At 55.7% G+C, this 22,698-nt stretch overlaps 1 protein-coding gene across 1 annotated transcript in view; it reads right to left on the reverse strand.

Annotated features, from left to right (window-relative positions):
• Positions 1-21,117, reverse strand: part of PADI1 (peptidyl arginine deiminase 1) — a 39,432-nt gene extending 18,315 nt beyond the window's left edge. Inside the window, exons 1-6 of the mRNA XM_058718924.1 lie at positions 20,881-21,117; positions 3,731-3,911; positions 2,483-2,555; positions 1,804-1,865; positions 360-477; positions 91-216 (exon numbers count right to left, since the gene is read on the reverse strand). Coding sequence (XP_058574907.1) covers positions 91-216; positions 360-477; positions 1,804-1,865; positions 2,483-2,555; positions 3,731-3,911; positions 20,881-20,972 — 652 coding nt within the window. The 5' untranslated portion in view covers positions 20,973-21,117. The remainder of the gene's footprint in view (positions 1-90; positions 217-359; positions 478-1,803; positions 1,866-2,482; positions 2,556-3,730; positions 3,912-20,880) is intronic.
• Positions 21,118-22,698: the final 1,581 nt, after the last annotated feature.

The raw sequence follows: 22,698 nt of genomic DNA on the forward strand, positions 1-22,698 counted from the left end.
GGAGCGGGGATAGGGGTCAGAGAAGAAAAGAGCTTGGGAAGCAGAGAACGAGTGGAGCAGGGGGGAGAGCAGCCCCACCAGGCCACTCACCCCTAGCGCAGAAGACCCCCACTCTTCTGGAATCAGGAAACGGCACATTCAAGACCAGCTTGTGGCTGTCGAAGAGGCTGTCTGGGCCGTCGCAGCTCAGCACCATGGGGGACATGTCCTGCAGGTCTGGAGAGAGTGGCACCTGGAGACCACTCTCCCTGCACCCCACCCACACGCTCCCCCCTCCACCCCGCAAGCCTCCACCACCCCACGCCACTACCCTGGACACCCCCCCCCCGCCCCCGCACACACACACCCCGGTCACACACCATCCAGTGTTGCCAGCTGGCTGTTGGTGAGGTCGGGCCCCGTGGACACGACACTGTCCCGGTCACAGTTCACCAGCAGGACAGCCCCATAGCCCTCAGGGCCCCAGCGCCAGGTTTTCTGTGGCAAAACAAGAGACTGGGGGGTCAGTGGGACCCGGATGGCCTGGGAAGGGGCTCTGGAGCTGGCTAGAGCTGGCTGCTTCTTTAAAATGGAGACTGCTGTATTCTGGGTTTGCTTAAAGATTTAAAGAGGCAGCGTAGATGTGGGGACTGGAGTTTCAGGTGTCTAGACCCAGATCCACCCCACTCTTGTATAGTGAACAACCTGGGCAACCATACCCAGGGGCCTCACCCGGCCATCACACTGGAGGAGGAAGGGTGGTGTCGCCATATCCAGAAACAACCTCCACCAACCTGCTGAGCTTTGGCCCTGACTGGGGGACAGAGGCTACCTCACCCTGACCTTGATGAGGCTGGACAATCCCAGGGAAACTTTCTCCGTCTCAGCACTCTCCTGGGCCCTGTCGCATAGACATCTCTGGCACCTACCCTCAGTCCTGCAGGCCCTGCAAAGAGGTCTAAGCTGAGGTGGGAAAGATAGCTGGAGCCCCGCCTCTGGTCGCAGCTCTCCCTGACACACCTCCACTTAATGCCCACCAGACCCCACAAGGCAGGGCTCACTTGCCCCATTTCACAGAGAAGGAAAGAAACGCTCTGGGAAATGAGCCTTAAGTCCCATAGGTCAGATTCAAACTCCTATGGGGGACTTCAGAGGGCCATTGCTAACCCATATGGCACTCTTGTCCACCTTTCTGGGTAAATGTTGCCCTGTGCTTGGGCACTAGACATGACTTGTGTCATAGCCCCACTCACCCGCTTAGCCAAGCAACCTTGTGCAGTGAACAACCTGCGTACCCATCCATGGCTACCCTTCCCCATCTTGTCCTCAAAGCCTGTTCCTGTGGCCCAGGCTTTCTCTCTAGGGTCTTTCCCTATAAACTATACCTTCTACCCTTCCAGGATGGCTTCCAGATACTTGCCCTGCGGTAATGTCTTGAACTCACGCCACCCTCCTCCTCACTCTCTAGGGTCTAACTGAGGCTGTCGCCCCAGCCTCCTCTGTCAGAAGCCTTCAGTCAGTCACTCAGCGACCTTTTATGAAGCACCTACCACGTTTGGGGGTCCAAACACAGCCAAGGAAATAGAAGGCGCATCCAGCAAAAGACCCAATCCCAACTCCAAAGTGGCACAAGAGAGGCTCAGAGAGGGTCTCACGGGAGTCACGCAGCATGTCGATCGCACGGTGGAAGTGACGCCCACCCGCGCCCATTTGGCAGGTCCCCACATGGGTTCCCTACACTCTCGGCTACCACAGACCCTAGGACCCACCACCCCCAGGTTTGCCTGTCGACCACACCATCTGGGGGAGCCAGGAGACTGTCACCTTGTCGTCGTGGTTCCTCTTCACCTTGCCCGTGCGACCCGTGTCGACGTCCAGGGACACGTCTGAAAAGGGATGGAGTGGGGCTGCCAGGGGCTCACCCGGTCCCGTCGTCAGACCCATGACATCCCGGCCGAGGCAAGCTTCGCTCATGAGACCCAGGAAGCCCTGTTCTGGGGACCATACCCAATGCCTGGGAGGCCAGGGGGCCGTGTGGCCGCGCCCCCTGGTTCTGGATATTGGAGGGACCCAGTCTCGGGCTCTTGAAGTGCATGCTCCAGGAGGCCCTGACTCTGGCAGTTGGGACGAGGCCCGGGTTCTAGGTGCTGGCTCTGTGGTCCTCGGAGCCTGCTGCCCGGGCTCTGGCCGAGGGCGGCTCGTGGCTCAGGGAATCTTGGGGTTCCGACAGCATGACATGTGGGAGAAAGGCCTCCAGAGAAAGGAGCCCTATGGTGGGTCTAGCTGGTGACCTGTGGGCAGTGCAGTTTCTAGATTCTGGTGGCCCTAAGTCTTGCTGGGTCTCCGTCCCTGAGGTTCTAGAACGAATGGAAGGCCTCTGAAGAAGCTCCTTGCTGGTGGAGGAAGATGGCCATGGGCCTTGCACTGAGGGGTTCCCCTAAGGCCCTCAGGGGGGCAACATGGAGGGGGGAGGGGATATAGGGGAGGGGGGGGCAGTACTTACCGACAGCGGTAAGGTAAAGCACGCTGTGGCCCAGGGCGCCAGCCTCCTGCCGCCCGAAGTAGGAGACCTTCACCTGTGGGGACATCGTCAGCCCTGAACCAGCACGGCCACCCCTTCAGAGGTGGCAGTGGCAGAGGGAGTAGGAGGGACGGTCCTGCTGAGAGGTGGGGACCCCTGGGCACCCCAAGATGCTCCCCGCCGCAGAAGGTCCAAGATTCACAGTCTCCCGGCTTGGACTCAGGGCTGCCTTCCCTGCTAGAGAGGCTGTGCCTGGCTCCCCGGTCCAGGGCCGGGCTGAAGAAGCAAGCAGGGCCCGGCCGTGCGGGGCGCATCCCAGAGGGAGCAACGAGACCCTCGGGAATCCGTGGAGACGTCAAAGAGGACGAGGGAGGGAAGGGGCCGCCGACGCCATTGACGGAGGCAAGTTACTCGGCCTGTCTAGCCTTCTGTGTCTTCATCTGGAAAATGGGACATCCCCCTAATAAAAGCCAATGGTCACGGCTTCTCCCATGGCCCGGAACGCACGCCAAGTGCTCCACCAGGGGGTCCAGGCCCCCAACATGGCCCCAGGAGTCCAGGCCCATTCACAGTGGGGCCACTCCGGCCCCCTCCCCCCACCCCTGCGGGCATGCAGCTAGGAAGCAGAGGAGGTAGGATTTGATCCCTTGGCAGGCTCCAGGGCCCCTGCTCTGGAGGGGGAGAACAGCCGCACAGTCTCAGCCTCTTGCCTGCTGGGGGAGAAAGGGCCAAGTCAGTGACCCAGTGGGTCGCCGTGCGTGCCGTGGGTGCCCGGGGGTGAGTGGCGAGGGCGTGATCCCTGAAGGAGGGAAGCCTTTCTTCTCCCTTCGCTACGGGGACACACACACATCCAGGAAGACACCTGCGTCTGCGGGCACGCGCGCATGCGCGGGCCCGCGGTGTTGCTGCGGGGTCCCGCCCGCTACGGGGGCTTGTTTCCGGGTCTGTGTGTAGGCCGGGCATGGGGCTTAGTGGGGAGGTGCTTGTGAACTTGAGCGGACGCGCAGGCGGGCCGTTTTTATGGGCGTATCCAGCCGCGCGTGTACGTGTGACGTTGCCGTGCCGGGGTGTGCTTGCGTGTGCGGGGTGTCTGTGGAGCTGTATCGGGACGCGTTACGTGGCTGGAGGTGTCAGAGGGTGATACGTGGGTGGGGTTGAGCTTGGGTGGGGGTTGGGAGATGCAGCCTCTGACTGTGGAGACGAGGGCGGAGGGGGGGGCGGGGCGCTTACCTTGAGATCATGTAAGTCCTTACTGGCCGCGTCCACGGATACGGTCACATCCACGTTGGCGTCCAGGGGCCAGCGGGTCTTGCCTGTGGGCACTGTCACCCGTGCTGGGTCATAGATCACGAACACCTCCACTCCGGGGCTCCCGGAGACCCCGAAGGTCTCGGCACCCTTGGGCACATCACTGATAGAAAGGAGAGAGGGCAGTTTCCGGGGGACTCGGGACGGAGGCCGCAGCAGGGTAGTGGGGGCTGGGGCAGCCAAGCGACACAAGCCTCAGCACCCCCTAACCTGCCACTGGCCAGGAGACCAGCCCAGCTGTGCATCAGGCAGCCTGGACTCCATCCCAGCTCCCCACTGATTCCCCAGGACCCCGCCCTGGGCACCTTGTCCTCTGGCCTCAGTCTCCCCGACCGTAACCTGAGGGGTTGGAGCAGAGCATTGGCTCTAGTGACAGGGCCCCTTCAGCGGACCCCAGGTGGAATCCAAGAGGCAGCGGGGCATGGAGCTGAGCCACGGTTTTAACCCCCGCACGCTGACAGTGGTCCCCGAGGCTCCAGAGAGCAGAGACCGCCAACCTCTGGAGACCCCACCCCCCACCCCAAGGCTTCCCGTTCTGATACTTGCAAATTCTCCAACCCAATAGGGAACCCACTTGGCCATCCACCTCTCACCACCTGACGGCCAGGCAGCCTCCTCACTGGTCTCCCTGGCCCCACCCGTGCCCCCTCTGTTCCACACACAGCACACTTGAGCAGACTGTGCTGTTCCTTCGCTCAAAAGCCGTGGCTCCTGTCCCACAGTAGCTTACCAGGCCCCCTGTGATGTGCCCCCTGCCACCTCCCTGACCTTCTCCTCCCCCACTCTGCTCCCCCTCATCCTCTCTGCTCCAGCCACATTGACCTCCCTGCTGGTCCATGAAGCTGCCAGTCTGTCCTGCCTCAGGGCCTTTGCACTGACTGTTTCCTCTGCATAGGATGCTCTTCCCCCAGATATCCACAGGGCTCATTCCCTTACCCTCTTCAGGGTTCTGCTTAAAGGTCGCCTTCTCAGTGAGCCCCCCATCACTCCATTTAATGCTACACCTTGCCCCCACCTTCTCCCCCTCCACCCTATCCCTCTCACTCCACTCTGATAGCTAGGCCCCAGGGTTCCATGAGGCTCTTGGCCATGCGGAGCCCATACCCTAGAGGGGAAGTTGAACAACAGAACTATGCGTCAGTGTTTCTCCGTCCCCCTACATGTCAGGGCTCTTCCCTGCCATTCCCCAGGACAGAGCCATCAGCCTCAAGGCTCAAGGTCAAGTCCACTTGCAGACATCCACCTGTCTGCAAAGATGCTGGGCCAGAGGGGTCCTGCCTCTATCCTTTCCTGGGCTGCTGAGAACCCAGCCAGATATTAAACCCTCTGGAGAAACCAGACACCCCTCCGAAACCGCCACCACGGTCACCTGCGCCCATCAAACTGCCTCCATTGACAATGTTGATGGGGGTTGTGGTTATAAGAACCCCAAGTCCCACTCAGTGCCTGGCTCCCTGATGCTCAGCACGGCCCTGCAAAGCAGTTATCACTCTCCTCATTTCTCAGAGGCAGCCGGGACAAAGAAGAGACTGGAGCCCTGCAGGCCGCTGGCCAGACCCGCCCCCGCCACCCCCACTCATCCCCATGAGCCATGGTACCTTCGGGAACCCCCATCTCGCACGCCCTTCGTCCTCGTTTAAACAGTTAGCACGAGAACCCAAGTACCGCCTGATGTTCACCCTCTGATCTGACCCCGCCTCCCATCTGCCCCCACTCCCAGACCATCCCATGTGCCACCAGGTGTGCCGGGGGGGGGGGGGGCTCATCTCATCTCAGAGTGTTTCCTTGACCTTCCTGCTGCCTCAGAAACCTGCTCCCCACAGTGGGCAGCGTCCCCTTGCAGCCCTCTCAACGGTGGCCAGTTCCCCCTCACTCCCCCCGACTGGGCCCAGAGGTGGGTGGGGGTCCTGTGTGCTCTTTCTTCCCTGTCACTTCCAGATCATTGTCACTCTGCCCTCATTCCTGGAGGGGGCCGGCGTCTGCCACTACCTACAATTTCAGAAGCCAGGTGGGTGATGGGCCGGCACCGGGCGTCCCAGTGCCTGACCTCCTTCCCCAGCGACCCTGTCCTCCACCCTCTCCCAGGGCAGACCCTAGACTTTGTCATCACTGAGAACTGCGCCCACCACAGACCCCTACCAGCAGCCCGGGGATTCCTCCTGCTTACCTGCCAGCTCCCTCCCCTAACACACCAACCCCATGAAGCCCCCAGCTCCGCAGCCACTGAAGGTGGAGCCCTCACCATCCCCCCTGGGCAGCCCAGGGCTGCCTGTTCTCCCTCCCCTTCGCAGGCTTAGAGTCCCTAGCCTGTGTCACAGTCACTCCCCGGTACCGCTTGACTCTGAGTCAGATGGATGCTCTCCATCCGACTGCCTAAGCACCGCCCCAGCCCCCGTCAAACTGCCTCCCTCCCCACTGTGCACCTGCACCCACACAGTTGACTGCAGCCCACCCAGATTCGCCATCACTGTCCTCAAGGGACCCTTGTCACTGCCCAGCAGCCTTACAACATTTCTGGGGGCTGGACAGCCTGGGAGGGAGGGGCTAGGGTGTCAGGCCAATTTTGGGGTTCCATCTCCAGAGTTCCGGCTCTGAGCCCTGGGGCCAGGCTTTGGGGCCTGGGCTCTGCGTTCTGACGTCTGAGTGGAACCTGGGTGTGGCCCTAGAATGACCTGGTGCTCAAGATGGGGACAGGACTGGGCCGCCCCAAATTTCTCCCTCCGCTTCTTGCCTACGACCCATCTGCCTGAGGTGGAGGGGCCTTCGTCTCTTCAGCTCCCTTCCTTTACAGGAAAATGCCTCAGAAGTTGAGTGTGCTTGCTGTCTGACTCTGTCTCCCTGTGGTCCCTGTGACCTGCCACTAATCAGGGACATAAATGTGGATTGATGTTTTCATTTGTGTCCAAGAAGAAAATGGAAGGAGGGGCGCCTGGGAGGCTCAGTCAGTTGAGCGTCCAACTTCGGCTCGGGTCATGATCTTACGGTTCACGGGATCGAGCCCCGCATCGGGCTCTGTGCTGACGGCTCGGAGCCCGGAGCCTGCTTCGGATTCTGCGTCTCCCTCTCTCTCTGCCCCTCCCCCACTCATGCTCTGTCTCTGTCTCTCTCTGTCTCAAAAACAAATAAACATTAAAAAAAGAAGAAGAAGAAAATGGAAGGGAAGCAGTGAAAACTTTCACTCCGTCGGTGCCTCGGGCAACCTCTTTGCTGAGTTAGCTAATGCTGGACTAACAGCTTCCCCCCCCCCCCCCCCCCCGCTTTTTGTGCTAATCTCAACCTAACACACCTTTAAAGTTAATCTGCATTGATCTCCTTTCCTTCATCAATAAAGCAATAAATGTGAGTCCTGGTTTGTAGCCTTTGCCAATTTCTGTGGTACAGAGGCTTCCAGCAACAGCCACATTCAAGTTGCCAATGTAACATCAACGAATTCAGAGTTGCAAAGAAATACACGATCACACCTGGTGTGCAACTAGTTCTCCCAGACGGACAGATGGAGGTGAATGATGGAGCATAGATCGCAGTAGAGTCCAGTAACATCGTAAGGAAGCGGTGCGTTTTGAGTTGTTACCGTTGTTTTAAGTATAATTTATTTGATTGCAAACACGTAGAGTTTCATTTTAAATACTGTCATGGCTGTGTTTAGCAGCAGGCTGGTAAACTTCCTAAAAATGGGCAATGAGGTGCTCTTAGGGAAGGACCCTGCCTGCTAAAAATAGGCCCTGTTCACCTCTCTCCTAGCCTTCTCCAAAGGAACTCACAGCCCTTACCAGGTGACGTGCCCTGGGGAAAAGGAAATAATCAGACTTTTCTGGTTGTAGTAAACACTGGCTCTGAACTGAGGCTAATTCCAAGAGACCCACAGGTCACGGCCACCTGCCAGTCAGAGCAGAGGCTTTTAGCAGTCAGGTGATCAATGGGGTTAGCTCAGGTCCAGCTCCCAGTGGGTCTAGTGGGTCTCCAAACCCATTCTATTGGGGGGTGGAGGTTATCCCCAAACCCATTCTATTGGCGGGGGGTTATCCCCCAGATCTGGAACACGTAATTGGAGTAGACACCCAACGACAGGCAGGGCCACCTTACAGACATTCCTATGAGTGTGTCCCAGGGGGCTCCAGCCCACCTGGCCCCAGGGCTTGGTGCTCAGTCCTCTTTGGTGACACTCATCCCCTTGATGATCTCCACCTGCCACACTGAGATGCTTAGAAACCCCACTTTCCATCTCCAGACCCTTACAGCAAACTGTTTTTTGAACATCTCCCTTAGGTGAGTAACAGACATTTTAAATTTAATGTGTCTGTATATAAGCATAAAGGGAACAATCCAGCAAGAAGATACAATTTTAAATATTTATGCACCCAACATGAGAGCACCCAAATACATGCAGCAGCTAATAACCAACATAAAGAAGGTAATTGATGGTAACACAATAATAGTAGGGGACTTTCACACCCCTCTTACACCAATGGACACATCATCCAAATAGAAAATCAACAAGGCAACAGTGGCTTTGGATGACCCATTGGACCAGATGGGTCTAACAGATATATTTGGAACATTCCATCTTAAAAGAGCAGAATACGCATTCTTCTCAAGTACACATGGAACATTCCCCAGAATAAATCACATGTTAGGCCACAAAACAAGCCTCAACAAATTCAGAAAGACTGTAGTCATACCATACATCTTTTCTGATCACAACACTATGAAACTAAAAATCAACCACAAGAAAAAATCTGGAAAGAACACAAATACTTGGAGGTTACATAACACGCTTCTAAACAAAGAATGTTTCAATGAATGAAACAAGAAATCAAAGAGGAAATTAAAAAGAAATACCTAGAGACAAATGAAAATGAAAACACAACCATCCAAAATCTTCAGAATGCAGCAAGAGTGGTTGTAAGAGGGAAGTTTATGGCAGTACAAGCCTCACTCAAGAAGCAAGAGAAATCTCAACTAAACAATGTAACCTTACACCGAAAGGACCTAGAAACTAAAAAACAAACAAAACTCAAAACCAGTAGAAGGAAGGTAATGATAAAGATCAGAGCCAAAACAAACGAAGTAGAAACTAAAATAACAATTGAACACATCGATGAAACCAGGAGCTGGCTGTTTGAAAAGATCAACAAAATTGATAAACCTTTAGCCAGACCTAAAAGAGAGAGAGAGAAAACTCAAACAAAATCAGAAACAAAGAGGAGAAATAACAAGGGACACAACAGAAATACAAAGGATTATAAGAGAATATGATGAAAAATTATGTGCCAACAGACTGGACAACCTAGAAGAAACGGATGAATTCCTAGAGATATACAACCTACCAAAAATGAAACAGGAAGAGACAGAAAAATCGAACAGAACAATAGCCAGCAATGAAATTGAATCAGTAATAATAAAATAAAATAAAGCTCCCAACAAACAAAAGTCCAGGATCAGATGGCTTCACAAGTGAATTCTACCAAACATTCAAAGAAAAGCCAATACCCGTTCTACACAAGAGAAAGGGAAAAAACCAAATTATCGTTTCAAGAGAAACAGAAAAGGCATCTGACAAAGTTCAACATCCATTTGTGACAAAACCCCTCAACATGTAGGTTTAGAGTTAACATACGCCAACATAATAAAGGCCTTAAATAGAAACCCACAGCTAGGATCATACCCTGTGGGGAAAAACTGAGAGCCTTTTCCCTAAGGTCAGAAACGAGACGAGGACGTCACTCTCACCACTTTTATTCAACATAGCACTGGAAGTCCTAACCACAGCAACCAAGCAACAAAAAGAAAAAAGCATCCATATTGGTAAGGAAGAAGTAAAATTGTCATGATCCTCAGACGACATGATACCATATATTTAAAACCCTAAAGGCTCCACCAAAAAACTACCAGAGCTGATAAATGCATTCAGTAAGCTTGCAGGATACAAAATCAATATATAGAAATCGGTTGCATTTTTAGACACTAATAATGAAGCAGCAGAAAGAGAAATTAAGAAAACAATTCCATTGACAATTGCACCAAAAATAATAAAATACCTAGGAAGAAACTTAACCAGGGAGGTGAAAGACCTGTAGTCTGTTAACTATAAAACACTGATGAAAGAAATTAAAGATGACACAACCAAATGAAAAGATATTCTGTGCAGCTGAATTGGAAGAACAAATCTTGTTTAAATGTCCATACTTCCCAAAGCAACCTACGGATTTAATACAATCCAAAATACCAACAGCATTTTTCACACAATAGAACAAATAATCCTAAAATCTGTATGGAACCACAGAAGACCCTGAATAGCCAAAACGATCCTGAAAAAGAAGAACAAAATTAGAAGTATCAAAGTTCCAGATATCAAGATATACTACCAAGCTATAGTAATCAAAACAGTGTGGAACTGGCACAAAAAGAAACCCGTTGATCAATGCAACAGAATAGAGAATCCAGAGCAGCGCCTGGGTGGCTCAGTTGGTTCGGCGTCCGACTTTGGCTCAGGTCATGATCTCGCGGTTTGTGGGTTCGAGCCCCGCGTCGGGCTCTGTGCTGACAGCTCAGAGCCTGGAGCCTGCTTCGGATGCTGTGTCTCCCTCTTTCTCTGTTCCTCCCCTGCTCGTTCTCTGTCTCTCTCTGTCTCTCAGAAATAAAATAAACGTTAAAAAAAATTAAAAAAAAGAATAGAGAATCCAGAAAAAAAACCCCACAATTATATAGTCAATTAAACTTCAACAAAGGAGGCAAAAATATGCACTGGGGGAAAAGACAGTCTCTTCGACAAATGGTATTGGGAAAACTGGACAGCAACATGCAAAAGAATAAAACTGGACTACTTTCTTACACCATCCACAAAAATAAAATCAAAATGGGCTAAGGACCTAAATGTGAGACCTGAAACAATAAAATTCCTAGAAGAGAACATAGGCAGTCATTTCTCTGACATCAGCCATAGCTGCATTTTTCTAGATATGTCTCACGAGGCAAGGGAAACAAAAGCAAAAATCAGCTCTTTGACTACAGCAACATAAAATACTTCTGCACAGCAAAGGAAGCAATCAACAAAACTAAGAGACAACCTACTGAATGGGAGAAGATGGTTGCAAATGACATATCTGATAAAGGGTTAGTATGCAAAATATGTAAAGAACTTATACAACTCCACCCCCCAAAAAACAAACAATCCAATCAAAAATGGGCGGGAGACATGAACAGACATTTCTCCAAGGAAGACATCCAGATGGCCAACAGACAGGTGAAAAGATGCTCCACATCACTCATCATCGGGGAAATGCAAATCAAAACTACAGTGAGAGAAGCTCCTGGGTGGCTCAGTCAGTGGATGTCCAACTCTTGACTGTGGCTCAGGGCATGATCTCAGGGTTGTGGGATCGAGCCCTGCATTGAGCCCTGAGCTGAGCACAGAGCCTGCTTAAGATTCTCTCTCTCCCTCTCTCTCTTCCCCTCGCCTTCTCACTCTCTAAGAGAAAGAAAGGAAGGAAGGAAGGAAGGAAGGAAGGAAGGAAGGAAGGAAGGAAGGAAGGAAGGAAGGAAGGAAGGGTAAGATATCACCTCACACCTATCAGAATGGCTAAAATCAAAAACACAAGAAATAACAAGGACTGGCAAGGATGTGAATGCGAACTTTTTGCGTTTTGGTGGGAACGCAAACTGGGGCAGCCACTCTGGAAAACGGTAGGGAGGTGAGTCAAAAAAACTAAAAATAGAATTACCATAGGATCCCGTCATCCCCCTATTGACTGTTTACCCAAGCAACACGAAAACGCGAATTTTAAAAGATACGTGCGCTGTCGCAGCGTTATTTACCAATCGCCAAATTATGGAAGGAGCCCAAGTGTCTATCACTAGACGAACAGTCAAGAAGACGCGCTAGCGACACGTGTCGTATATGCATGCGCACAGTGGAATATTAGTCAGCCATAAGAAAGGACGCAAATCTTGCCGTATTCGAACGTGGCCGGATCTAGAAAGCACAACGCCAAGGAACATAAGGGCGGATACCAAACGATTTCAGTCGTAGTGGAATTTAAGAAACAAAACAGAGGAACAAAGGAAAAAAGAGAGAGAGAAAGCGAAGAAACAGACTGCACAAAAAGCCTGATGGCTACCAGAGGGGAGGTTACCCATGGGGGGATGGGGGAAATAGCGGATGGGACGGAGAACATACTTATCGTACGGGGCACTGACGGGCGTACAGAATTGTTGGGTCGCTGTATCGTGCACCTGGAACTAGCCAACACTGCATGTTAACTATACTGGAACAATTAAAAGAAGGGGAAAAAAGACCTCCTACTCTAGAAAACGATAATAATATAAATAAATAAGTAAATCAATGTGAAGCGTCCAAAACCGAACTCCTACTTCCCCACCCCCGCCCCGTCCAAACGTGCCCAACACCTTGCACTCCCTCTCTGTCCTCAAGTTCATCCTGGGGTGCCCCCCTCTCCCCCCTTCCCTCCCACTCACACCCAGCACCCCAGCAGACCCTAACGCCCCCGCGTCCACATCATCTCCAAAGCTGACACTCTCACCTCCTCCACACCTAACGCCCTGGTGCGGACCACCAATTGCTTTCACGCGGATTTTGTAAAATGGCTGGTCTCCTGCCGCCCTCGGTCTGTTCTCGACACGCTTTTTTTTTTTTTTTTTTTTTTTTAGTGGTGTCCCTCCTGCTCGTAAGCCTTCCACAGAGCCTCTGTGGTCTGCCTCCAACTGGCTTCCTGGCCATGTGACTCCTCTCCCCCTCCCACAAACCCACCTCCTTGCTCCCCCTCTGGCTCGCTCTGCGCACTCCCACCCCAGGCCCTTTGCACCTGCAGTTCTCGTTAATCAGAATGTTCGGCTCGCAGATATCCACCGGGGCCTCGCTCCCTCAGCTCCTTCTCCGAGAGGTCGTCTCTGCCCAATTTAGGACAGTGCGATAGAGAGGACACCACGAACCCCATGCTCCCTAGCCCCGTGACCCAACGTCATTGCCCCCGACATCTGCTCATTTTGACATATTTGCTTCTTGCCTGCCCCTCCCGTCTCTCCCTCTAGAATGCAGCTGTTTCCCACCCACCCCCACCCCCCCACTTGACTCTCTCTAATGCTGCTGTCACCTGAGCATCCAGCTCAGCGCCTGGCCTGGAGCGGGAGCACAATGAGCCCTTGTGTTCGGGATAAACCCCGGAACCCAAGACTGCCCTGGATTTGAATCCAAACCTCCTGGCCCCAGAGCCTGGGCCCGCTGATCCCAAGAGCGAGTAGGCGTGAGCCCCGGGCCCCCAGCTGGCGGCAGAAAGGTTCCTGGCTCGTGGGAGCCTTTCAAGGGGAGCGGGGTTCTGGGGGGCCAGTCCCCGGCTTTGGGAAAAAGTTGACATTTCCAAGTTACGGCCCTGGCGCAAAGCTCCCTTATTTGGAGTAAGAAATAATAGAAACAGCAAGGACAACAACGGGGGTAAAAGAAGAGGGGCGCAGAGCGGGCCTTCCGAGCCCAGCCTGCTCCTCGCCCCCCACCTTGCTCAGTCACTGCGTCTCAGCTCGCAGTCTCCGGGGTGCCGGGAGTCCGGGCTCGGCTTGTCTCCTCCCTGCAGGCGGCAGATGAGTCCCTAAACGGCCGCCTCTGCAGGTCTCCCCTGCCCTGTGCCCACCCACCCGCCTTCCAGGTTCCGTCACTCACATCCAGGCAACTTCCCGTGCCTGGGCTGCCTCTCGGGATGGAAAAGGTGTTAAAAGAGCCAAGGCTATCCCACCAGGAGCTTCGCAGACTGGGAGGGGGAGGGAGAGGAAGGGAACCCCCGGAGGGGCTGCTGTTTCTCCCTGGTGCCCACGCTGGGCAGGTGACGCCGGGCAGGCACTTGCCGCCTCAGATTCTCATTCGATGCCATCCACCACCCACGAACCCGAGCCCCGGGCCTCGATGAGAGGGTTCGCAGCGCCCTTTCCTCTTCGCTCAGGCTCCCGGATCTGCGGGCGGGGCCGTGGATGCAGGGCGGCTCTTGGGGGTGTCGCCAGCGGGCGTGGGAGGTTGTGGCGAGCTCCGGGCCCACCCGCGGCGGCGGCAGGAGCCTCTCGGGTCACACCTACCCGCCTGCTTGCCTCCAGGGGAGTCTCACCCCGCAGCCCCCAGATCCAGCCCAAACTCACAGTCAGGTGAGGTAATGGGTTTGAAAGCACCCCTTAGATCAGAGGGTCTGAGTCATTACCATACATGTAACCACTGTTGTCTTTATCATCATTTCCGGGGCCCTGCCCTTGCCCTCTGCTTCCCCAGCGCCCTCCTCCTGTCTCTGCAGGGGTGGGGGATGAGGACGGGGAAGGGGGAGGAGAAACCTTCTGCGTGCTTGAAGACCCGTTTCAAATGCCACCCCTTCGGTGGAGGGAATTGTGGGCTCTGTGCGGAGCGTGGTGGGCGCCCTCAAACCTGGTCACTCAACTGCCCTGGGCCCCTATTTTCCCCCTCTGTGAAATGGGCTTAATCCAAAGAGCTACTCCCTAGGGCTGTTGGAGGGATTCCATGAGATGATGCATTTAGAGCGCTTGGCACACCGTGGGTGCTTAAGAGGGATGAGGTTGCCCTTGTCACCGTTACCTTTGCTCCCCCCAGAGCCCCCTACCAGCCCAGGCCACTCGGGCCAGATCCCGGTGTCCTCTCCTTCGTGTTCCCACGGGGCTGGTTCACACCTGCCCTGGGGTCCGTTCACGGTTCGTCTGTGTCGCCCAGAGCAGCGTCCTGCCTGACTCACCCTGCACGTCCCCGCACCCCACGCCCCAGCCCGGGCCCGGGGGACCAGGTTAATAAAGAGGCTGCAAGGAGAACAGAGTAGATTCCTAGAGAATCTCGCAGAAGGAGGAGCAGAGGGTGGGATGAGGAATTTCAAGTCAACGGGCAATTCCCCGCCAGGCCCACCTGCTCTGGCAAGGCGTGTGCCCACCCACCTGGTAGGGCATAAGGGTGGCATGTGCCACAGGTAATACTGAGGTGGGGTGGATCAGGGGTGGCATTTTCAAGCACCTGCCATGGGCCAGGCACGTGCTCAGTGTTTGACGCTCATGATCTCATCCATCCTCGCAACAACCCTCCCCAGTACGTGCTGCTGTCCTCATTTAGCAGATGAAAAAACCTCAGAGAGGTTAAGTAACTTTCCCAGGGTCACACAGCTGGCAAAGGGAGGAGGGAGCAGCAGGTTTGTCTTCTCTCTTATGCTGTCCTGGCTGACGTTAAAAGGAACGCGGGTGCCCTGAGCACGTCCCCAGCGGGGACCGGAAGGATGAGATCGCTGGGGAAGATACGGGAAGGGAAAAGGAAAATGTTGAAACTTTGCAACATGAGCTCCTCGGTATGGTTCCTCGGCAGTGGACAGGCGAGGCCTAGGGCAGCATGTGGGGCACTGAGTCAGGAAAGTCATGTCCCCTCCTCCCACACACGCACCTGAACTTTACAGGGGTGAGGTCAGTGAAGGCCAAGAGGGCAGCACCCGGGAACTCCTGGCTCCTGCCTGCCTTAAAACAACGAGCCTGTGAAGTATCTGCATAAGCCTTGGGTCAGAAAGGAATCTCGGAGATCATCTTGGCCCGCCTCCTGCCCGTGGTAGGGCTCTATGCTTGAACACTTCTTATGACAGACAACTCACTCTCTCACACCCCTTTGTGTTTTGACAGCTCAGGTAATTAGAAAGCTTTTCCTTTTGCTTAGCTGCACCCTGCCTCCCAGAAGCTTCCTCCCACTGGGGTTCAGCAGGCCACACCTTCTTCTCTCAACTACTCAGAAATTGACTGCCTGACCTCTAAGGACAGGAGAAACACGGCAATCCTGGACAAGTCTCTCCCGTGCCCTCCGTCATTCTTGCCACTTGGACTTCACCAGCCCCTGGGGATAGAGTTCGGAGGTTTGGGGCCCCTCTTCCCAGCCTAGGGTCCGGGCGGGAGGGCAGAGTGGTGCTGACCTGGTCTCGGGGGATGGGAGCATCGTGGCAAAGGACCAGTGCGCCCTGGAGGGTGGCCCAGGGCCCGGTGCTGGGGAGAGGCAAGGGCAGGAGGGGAGAATAATGCAGAATTGGAGGGAAAGGCTGAAAAGCAAGCCAGCGGGCAGCTCTCGAGCAGACCAGGCCAGGCAAGCCTCACGCCCGGCCAGCCACCTGCCCACTGGATGCCCCCAAGGTGCCACCTTCCAGACACCCTAGACTTGAAGTTTTCTAGACTGAAGCCACAAGAGATGCCATAGGGCCAGCCAGCAGGATCCAGCAAGTCCCTTCTGACGCGGCCAGCTCTGTGAGTGCTTCTCCTGGGAGCCAAGAGTCCCACAGAGCTGGCCGGCCCCCACGGGCTCCAGTCCTAAAGGACGGCAGCTCGCCAGGGGCGCACGGAGCTTCCTGCGAGTGCTGCGGGCTGCTCGGCCTCAACACGCATTCCCTGAGCACCTGCTGGGCACGGGGAGGGCGGAGATGGCTCACCCCGGCCCTGCACTGGGCGGGGGGGGGGGGGGGGGGGTGTCCACACGGGGCAGGTGATCCACAGTCTGCATCACACTTTGACCCTGTTCTAATTCCATCCCCATGGCCCCCCGCCTGCTGAGCTCCTCTCTTCATTTGACAGAAGACGTCTTGAAATTCAAAGGGACCCAGTGCAAGAGCTGAGATTGGACCCACTCGGGGCCTGACTCCAAAGCTCAGCCTCCGCCTCGACCGCCACTCCGCCCCTCCAACTGACCCAGCAACACAGAAGATTCCCAGCTGACGAAGCTTTTGGGGGTCGAACTCAGAGAATTTAGGGTCGGGCACACCTGGATTCAAATCCCAGCTCCAGCACGGGAGGGCCATGTGACTTGGGGCAAGTCTCCCGACCTCTCTGTACCGCGGTTTCTTTGTCTGCAAAGTGGGGATCGTAGTTGCCCGCGTCTCACAGGCTTGCTGTGACATTTCACTGACTATAGTCCTGCCCACGGCCGATACCGTCACAAAGAGCGTGGGGAACAGGCGGATCCTGGAGAGAGGGCTGGTGGCTCAGAGGATCTGTGGACCGAAACTGTGGATTGTTAACATCCACATCCTGAAGTCCTTTTTGCCCTCAGACTAGGATGGGAGCCCCTCACCGGCGGGTACGGGCTGGATGGATCGCCTCCAGAGTCAAGGTCGGCGTGGAGCTGTTCAGTAACATCTGTTAAATGACCGCTGTGCGCCGTGGGGTAAAAGGCCACAGAGAGTCCTTCAACTTCCCGACCCTGGTGCGGCTTTCTCCTTGGACCTCCCAGGGTGCTGGCAGTGGCTGACAGAGGTCGGGGAGGGCAATGACTGGCACCTTATAGACCCCACATCACGGGCAGGCATTTTCTCCTAAATCTAGGGTGCGGCCGTATCCTCTCCCTCTTTCCTTCCTTCCCAGAGATAATGATTATGGGTAAATTCTGCTCTGTCGTTGTTCAGGGAGGACGCACCCAGGGCCTGGAAGGAGGCCCCAGGCTGGGTAGGCCCTTCTTTCAAGTGGGCCCCTGCCTACCTGGGAGTGGGGGCTAGAGGCGGGGAGGCGCGGACGGCTGTCACCCACAGGCCTCCCAGCAGAGGCAAACCAGGGGCAAACCTCCCCGCGAGAGAGCCTTGAATGGGGAGTCAGCCGTGAGTTACTGCTTCCCTGTCCCCCGCAGGCCCCCCGTGTGCGGAAGGAAAAGCAAGTGTGGCTGTGCTTATGCGTGTTGTGGACTGTGGAATTCCTCATCTGTAAAACGGGGCCCAAATTCGCAGGTCACAGCAACAAAAAACGTTACCCCCATCTAGCATGGGCGAAACAGGCGCGGAGCTCCCCGAGGGGCCGCTGTCCTAGGCTGGGTGGCGATTTGCCAGTTCCTTCGAGCCCCACATCCTACCCACCACACCTTCGAGCATCAGGGCCACCTGACAGAGCTGAACAGCTGCTTAGCAGCCCCAAGAGAAGGGAGTGGATGCTTCTCTGGACGGAGCAAAGCTGAGGACATGTCACAAGGAGACCATTTGGGGGGGGGGGGGTCAAGAGGAATCGACCTCACACATGAGTAACACCCCCATTCCTTGTGTCTCAAGTGTCCTCTCGGGGTCCCCGGCTGGTCCGCCCACCAAGAAAGGAAGGGCAGGGACTGGGAGGTGAAGAATGAGAATGGAATTCCAGGGCCAAAAATGATGGGAGGAGCGGGGAGGGGAGGGCAGAGTGGCTGATAGGGAGGGTCCCGAAGTCTCAAACGGCAGGTGGCCAGGGAGACCAGGGAGGCAGGGGCACCTGTAGGGTTAAGGAGTGGCTGACCTCAGAGGTCCACCCAGATGCCAGCATTTTCTGTTCCAAGAAATCACCCCCCACCCTTGTCCAGACAGCACGACACGCCGGCCCGTCACCCCTCCGTGGAACACAGGGAGGACCCTGGCTTCACATTCTCCAGACACCTCACACTTAAACTGTAAGATTACTTCTAATAAAGGAATGCCGTGTGGCACAGGATGCAGCCAGGAGGAGAGAAGGTCCTCACCCGGCTTTTAAACCCAGGTCCCAGCCTGGCTCTCGGAGCCTGTCAGTCATGATGAATTAGTGTCTGCATCAATCCTGTAATTATCCCATGAGCAGCACAATTATGCTTCATTGTACTTCTGTGCAAGTTAAAAGCATCAATTTAGTCCATGTAAACATTAAGAATATATATATATATGTACATATATATACATATATATATATATTCCACCACAAGTTTCAGAACTCTGTTCTGGCGCTTTCCTTCTTTGAAATACACAGAACCACAGGAAAAAGCAGCCAGCAGCCTGGGGCCTCACGCTGGCTCATCAGACAGGCCCTGCAGAGTGCCCCCTCCCTGCACACCTCCAATCCTACCCATCCGATAGGAAGCGTCTATTTTGCTTTGATGCTTTTGTGCAGGGCTCGGGGAGGCTCGGGGAGGCTTGGGAGAGATCCAGGAGAATGTCTCTGTCCCCCAGCCAGCCAGCCTTCTCCTCCATTCCAGAAAATAAACATTCATTATGGCCTCTGGGCAGACAAAGAGACCAGACCGCACCAGGCATGGATTCCCCACACTGCCCACCCCCTCTTATTTGGCCTGAGTCCTCCAGGGGTCACTTCTGAGCAAGGACAAGGACCACCAGGGTAGTCTGACCAGACCTGGAGGGTCAGGGTGGTGAGCTAGCCCGCTGGGGGGGGGGGCCGAGGGGGGGGGGTTGGGTCAGGGCAGTGAGCTAGTCCATTGGAGGGAAGGGAAGGGGACAGAATCTGTAGCACATGCTAAGGCAGGGTGTTCTTTTCTTTAACATTTGATTTCTTTTTGAGACAGCAAATCCAAACAAAGTGGGCACTGCTCTGAGAGCACCAAGCCCGACATAGGGCTCGAGCTCATGAACCAACTGAGAGATCACGACCTGAGACGAAGCCGGACATTCGGTCTGCCGAACCACCCAGGCGCCCCTGAGTCACGGGATTTCTAAAGCTTCCTTGGGCCGGGGCGCACAATTACCTCGAACACAAATATTTCTCCAAATAACCAGTCCATGCAGCACCGGGGGGAATTAATCACTTCCCATGACGTCACCCCACATGCCCATCGCCACCGGCCCTGCCAGAGGGCTTAGCTCCTGGGCTGCCCTGGCGACTGAAACACCCCCTCTTCGGGAGGGCTTTCCCCCTTGGACCAGTAAGGCTAAGTAGAAACCCCTTGCTTTTGGCCTCAGCCAGAGCCAGACAACTGGTAATGGGGCAGAGGAGCCCCAAGTTCATCATGGGGTGGAGTCCCCTCCTCCTGGTCAGCCCAGGCCCTGGGGGACCTTCAGGCTTCTTCTTCAAACCTTCCCAGGCTGACAGTCCCATGGCCCTTCTCTGTCTATCACAGACCCCATGGGCAGGAAGCCCTGCCTTCAGTCTACTTTTCAGCCAGCTTGCTGCAGAATAAACTTTTGTTTTCTAGTTTCGAGACTCTCGGTGGCTATGGCCGCCACCCGTGCCTCGGTGAAGGCTCCTGAAGGCTCTTTGGTGGGGGGCTCTCAAAACGCTCACTCAGGAGCACCCCCTCCCAGAGTCAACCAGAGGCACAGCAGCGCGGGCCAGGCTGGGCAGCTTCCTCCTGCCCCACGGCTGGGCCAGCGCCCAAATCTGAGGGTGCCGAGATGCTTGGTGATCCCGAAGGGGGTCCCCAGACAGCACTGCCCTCCGCTCCCACCACACATGCCCCGATCTGTCCTCTGCTCTTTCCGCCCTCTGAGACGTGATGGCAGGGGGAACCCAAGTCCGTCCAGCCCCGCAATCTGCGCACTCGACCTCCACGCTGAACTCAAGAGGGGCTCAGCTCACCTTGTCGGGGCTCGGATGAGGACATGAGGCCCAGCGAGGGCCAGTGACTTGGCCCCCTGCCAGATAGCACACGAGCATCAGAGCCAGGACCAGAACCCTTGTCTTCTGGCTCCCAGTAAAATGCCTCTGGCCTTCGTCAGCAGCACTACGTGCGGCCTAAGTTTCTGAAATGACCTTCCATCTCCTCCAGCAGGGATGGAGACCACAGACAGTGTCAGAGCTGGAAAAGCCCCACACCCGAGGTCCCCAAGTCCAGCTCCCTCAGTGACCAGGTTCTTGTCCTCTATTAACTCCTTGAATCATCCCTCTGACACTCCCCTCCTGATCCCAATCACCCGGGCTGGCCTCCAAGGATCGAGATGCCACACACCCCACACCTCCTTTCAGACATACGGGTCGTGGGCAAGAAACAGAAGGCGGAATTCGGGACGACCCGGTCTTGAGCCCCAGGTCATTCCGCCGTTGCACACGAGTTCCGCTCGGACGTCAGAACGCACCGCCCAGGGCCCAGAGCTGGAACCCTGAACCACGGGCTTGAGGCCAGAGACCTGACCCAGGTGCCCAGGAGACAGAGCCCCAGGATGGGCCTGATACCCTAGCTCCTCCCTCCCAGACTCTCCATCCCACTCCCCCTACTCTGCCGTCAGAGCAACCTCCTACGAGCACCCTCCAGCATGTTCGATCTGTCCACCGGGCACCCACCCCCCCTTGCCTTGGGGTCCTCCGGGGTGGCCCGGCCCAATGCAGCCAGGTGGCTGCCTCTATGTTCTCACCTGTGAACGTCCACATACGTCTCGACTCCCACCACACACACGGCATAGGTGGGCTTCTTCAGGGACAGCTGCACCGCTCTCTGCGGGGCCATCCTGCGCCCCTGGCTCCCGGCCCCGGCGCGCCCGGTCACCCCAGCTCCTCTCCTGGGCACCAAGTCACCAGGAAGGAGCGCACATTCTGATGGGTCGGTGATTTCCTCCTCCCTTTTAATTTCACCCTGTGACCTGATTAGCTGCCTAAGCCGAGTCCCCACCTCCTGGCTCCGTGCCCAGCCCTCCTCACTCAGGCTACCAATCCAGGAGGCCGGGAGAGGAGGCACCGAGGTCCCTCAGAGAGATGGGGGGAAATGGAGGGACCCTGAGGGAGGAGGGCTCAGCGGTCAGCGGGAGCTCCCCATCAGCCCCGCGTCTCTCGTTCTCCAGCTTTGCCTCTGTTCTGAGACTCCTGGCTCTGAGGGCCGACCAAGTACCGGGTGGAGATCTTATCTCACGCGCTAAGAGATCAGGTAGCATATACAAAGCACAGGGCAGTCAGACCTCCAGGGCTCGAGTCCCCTTATAACCTAGAGCCCCTTACAACCTATGCTCTCGGGCAGTTACCCCACCTCTCAAGACTCTGTTTCCCGGCGCCGAAGACGGTAGTTATACCCGTTCCCTTCGACTGGTTCGGATTCTCCAGAGATGGCAGAAGCCTCCCCCTCCCCCCCCCCCGCCGGCGGGCACCCCTGGCCAGCCCGTGGGGAGGGCCCCTCAGAGGGAGCTCAGGGCAGTGGGCTGGGGACGGCTGATTCGTTTCTCAAAATCCCTTCTTTGCAGCTCCAGCAGGTGCCCATCCTGCCTGTTGTCAGGGTGTTTGTGGAATCTCAGTGGACAAGCATTTGCTGAGCACCTACTCCGTGTTGGGCCCCCCTTTAGGCGATGGGGACGCAGCTAAGAGTGAAACAGACCACACACCCTGCCCTGACAGCGTTTGTATTCTGGAAGACACGATTAAGAGTTGAGTCGCCGGTGGCTTGGTCCCAGGGACAGGGGAGGGTGGCTGGCGGACTGGACCCGGGCGTGAGAGAAAGAGGGGAGTCTGGGATGACAGGAGTGCTTCGGGCCGCAGCCGCTGGAAGGATAGAGCTGTCATAGAGACATGGGGAGGGCTGGGGGTGGGCAGGGCAGGCAGGGGGCTCGGCCGGCCCATGTTGGACCAGTTAGACAGGAAGTGTCTATTAGGCCTCCAGGGGAAGCAATGCTTTAGGAGTAACGTGCTCCCTCCATACTGGGCATCGAGGAGGAGGAGGAAGAGGAAGAGAATTCCCTTGAGAAGCACGGGACACCCCCTTGGCCACAGCATCTCCTCGTTCCCGGCAGCCATCGCACAAGGCAGAATAAGGACGCACAACCAGAAGCCCCACCGTCCACAGGCCTGGGTGAAAGGGTGGCAGAGAGAGAGAGGGAGAAAGGAGGAACACGCTTGCCTGGGGGATGCCAGTCAGATGGGGCAGGAGGGGGACACAACCCCTGCTCCAGGAACCCCCAGCCTGACTAGGAAGACAGGAAGCATTAAAATGGCACGTTTTTCTTAAGTTTATTTATTTATTTTTGAGAGAGACAGAGACAGCGCACGAGCAAGGGAGGGATGGAGAGAGAGGGAAAGAGAGAGAATCCCAAGCAGGCTCAGTGCTGCCAGCACAGAGACCAATGTGGGGCTCAAACTCACAAAACCATGAGACCGTGACCTGAGCTGAAACCAAGAGTCAAATGTCCAACCGATTGAGCCACCCAGGTGCCCCTCAAACATTTATTTGTTCAGTTTGATTTTGAAGATCT

The sequence above is a fragment of the Neofelis nebulosa genome, chromosome 2 (genome assembly GCF_028018385.1).
Source record: "Neofelis nebulosa isolate mNeoNeb1 chromosome 2, mNeoNeb1.pri, whole genome shotgun sequence".
Lineage (NCBI taxonomy): Eukaryota > Metazoa > Chordata > Mammalia > Carnivora > Felidae > Neofelis > Neofelis nebulosa.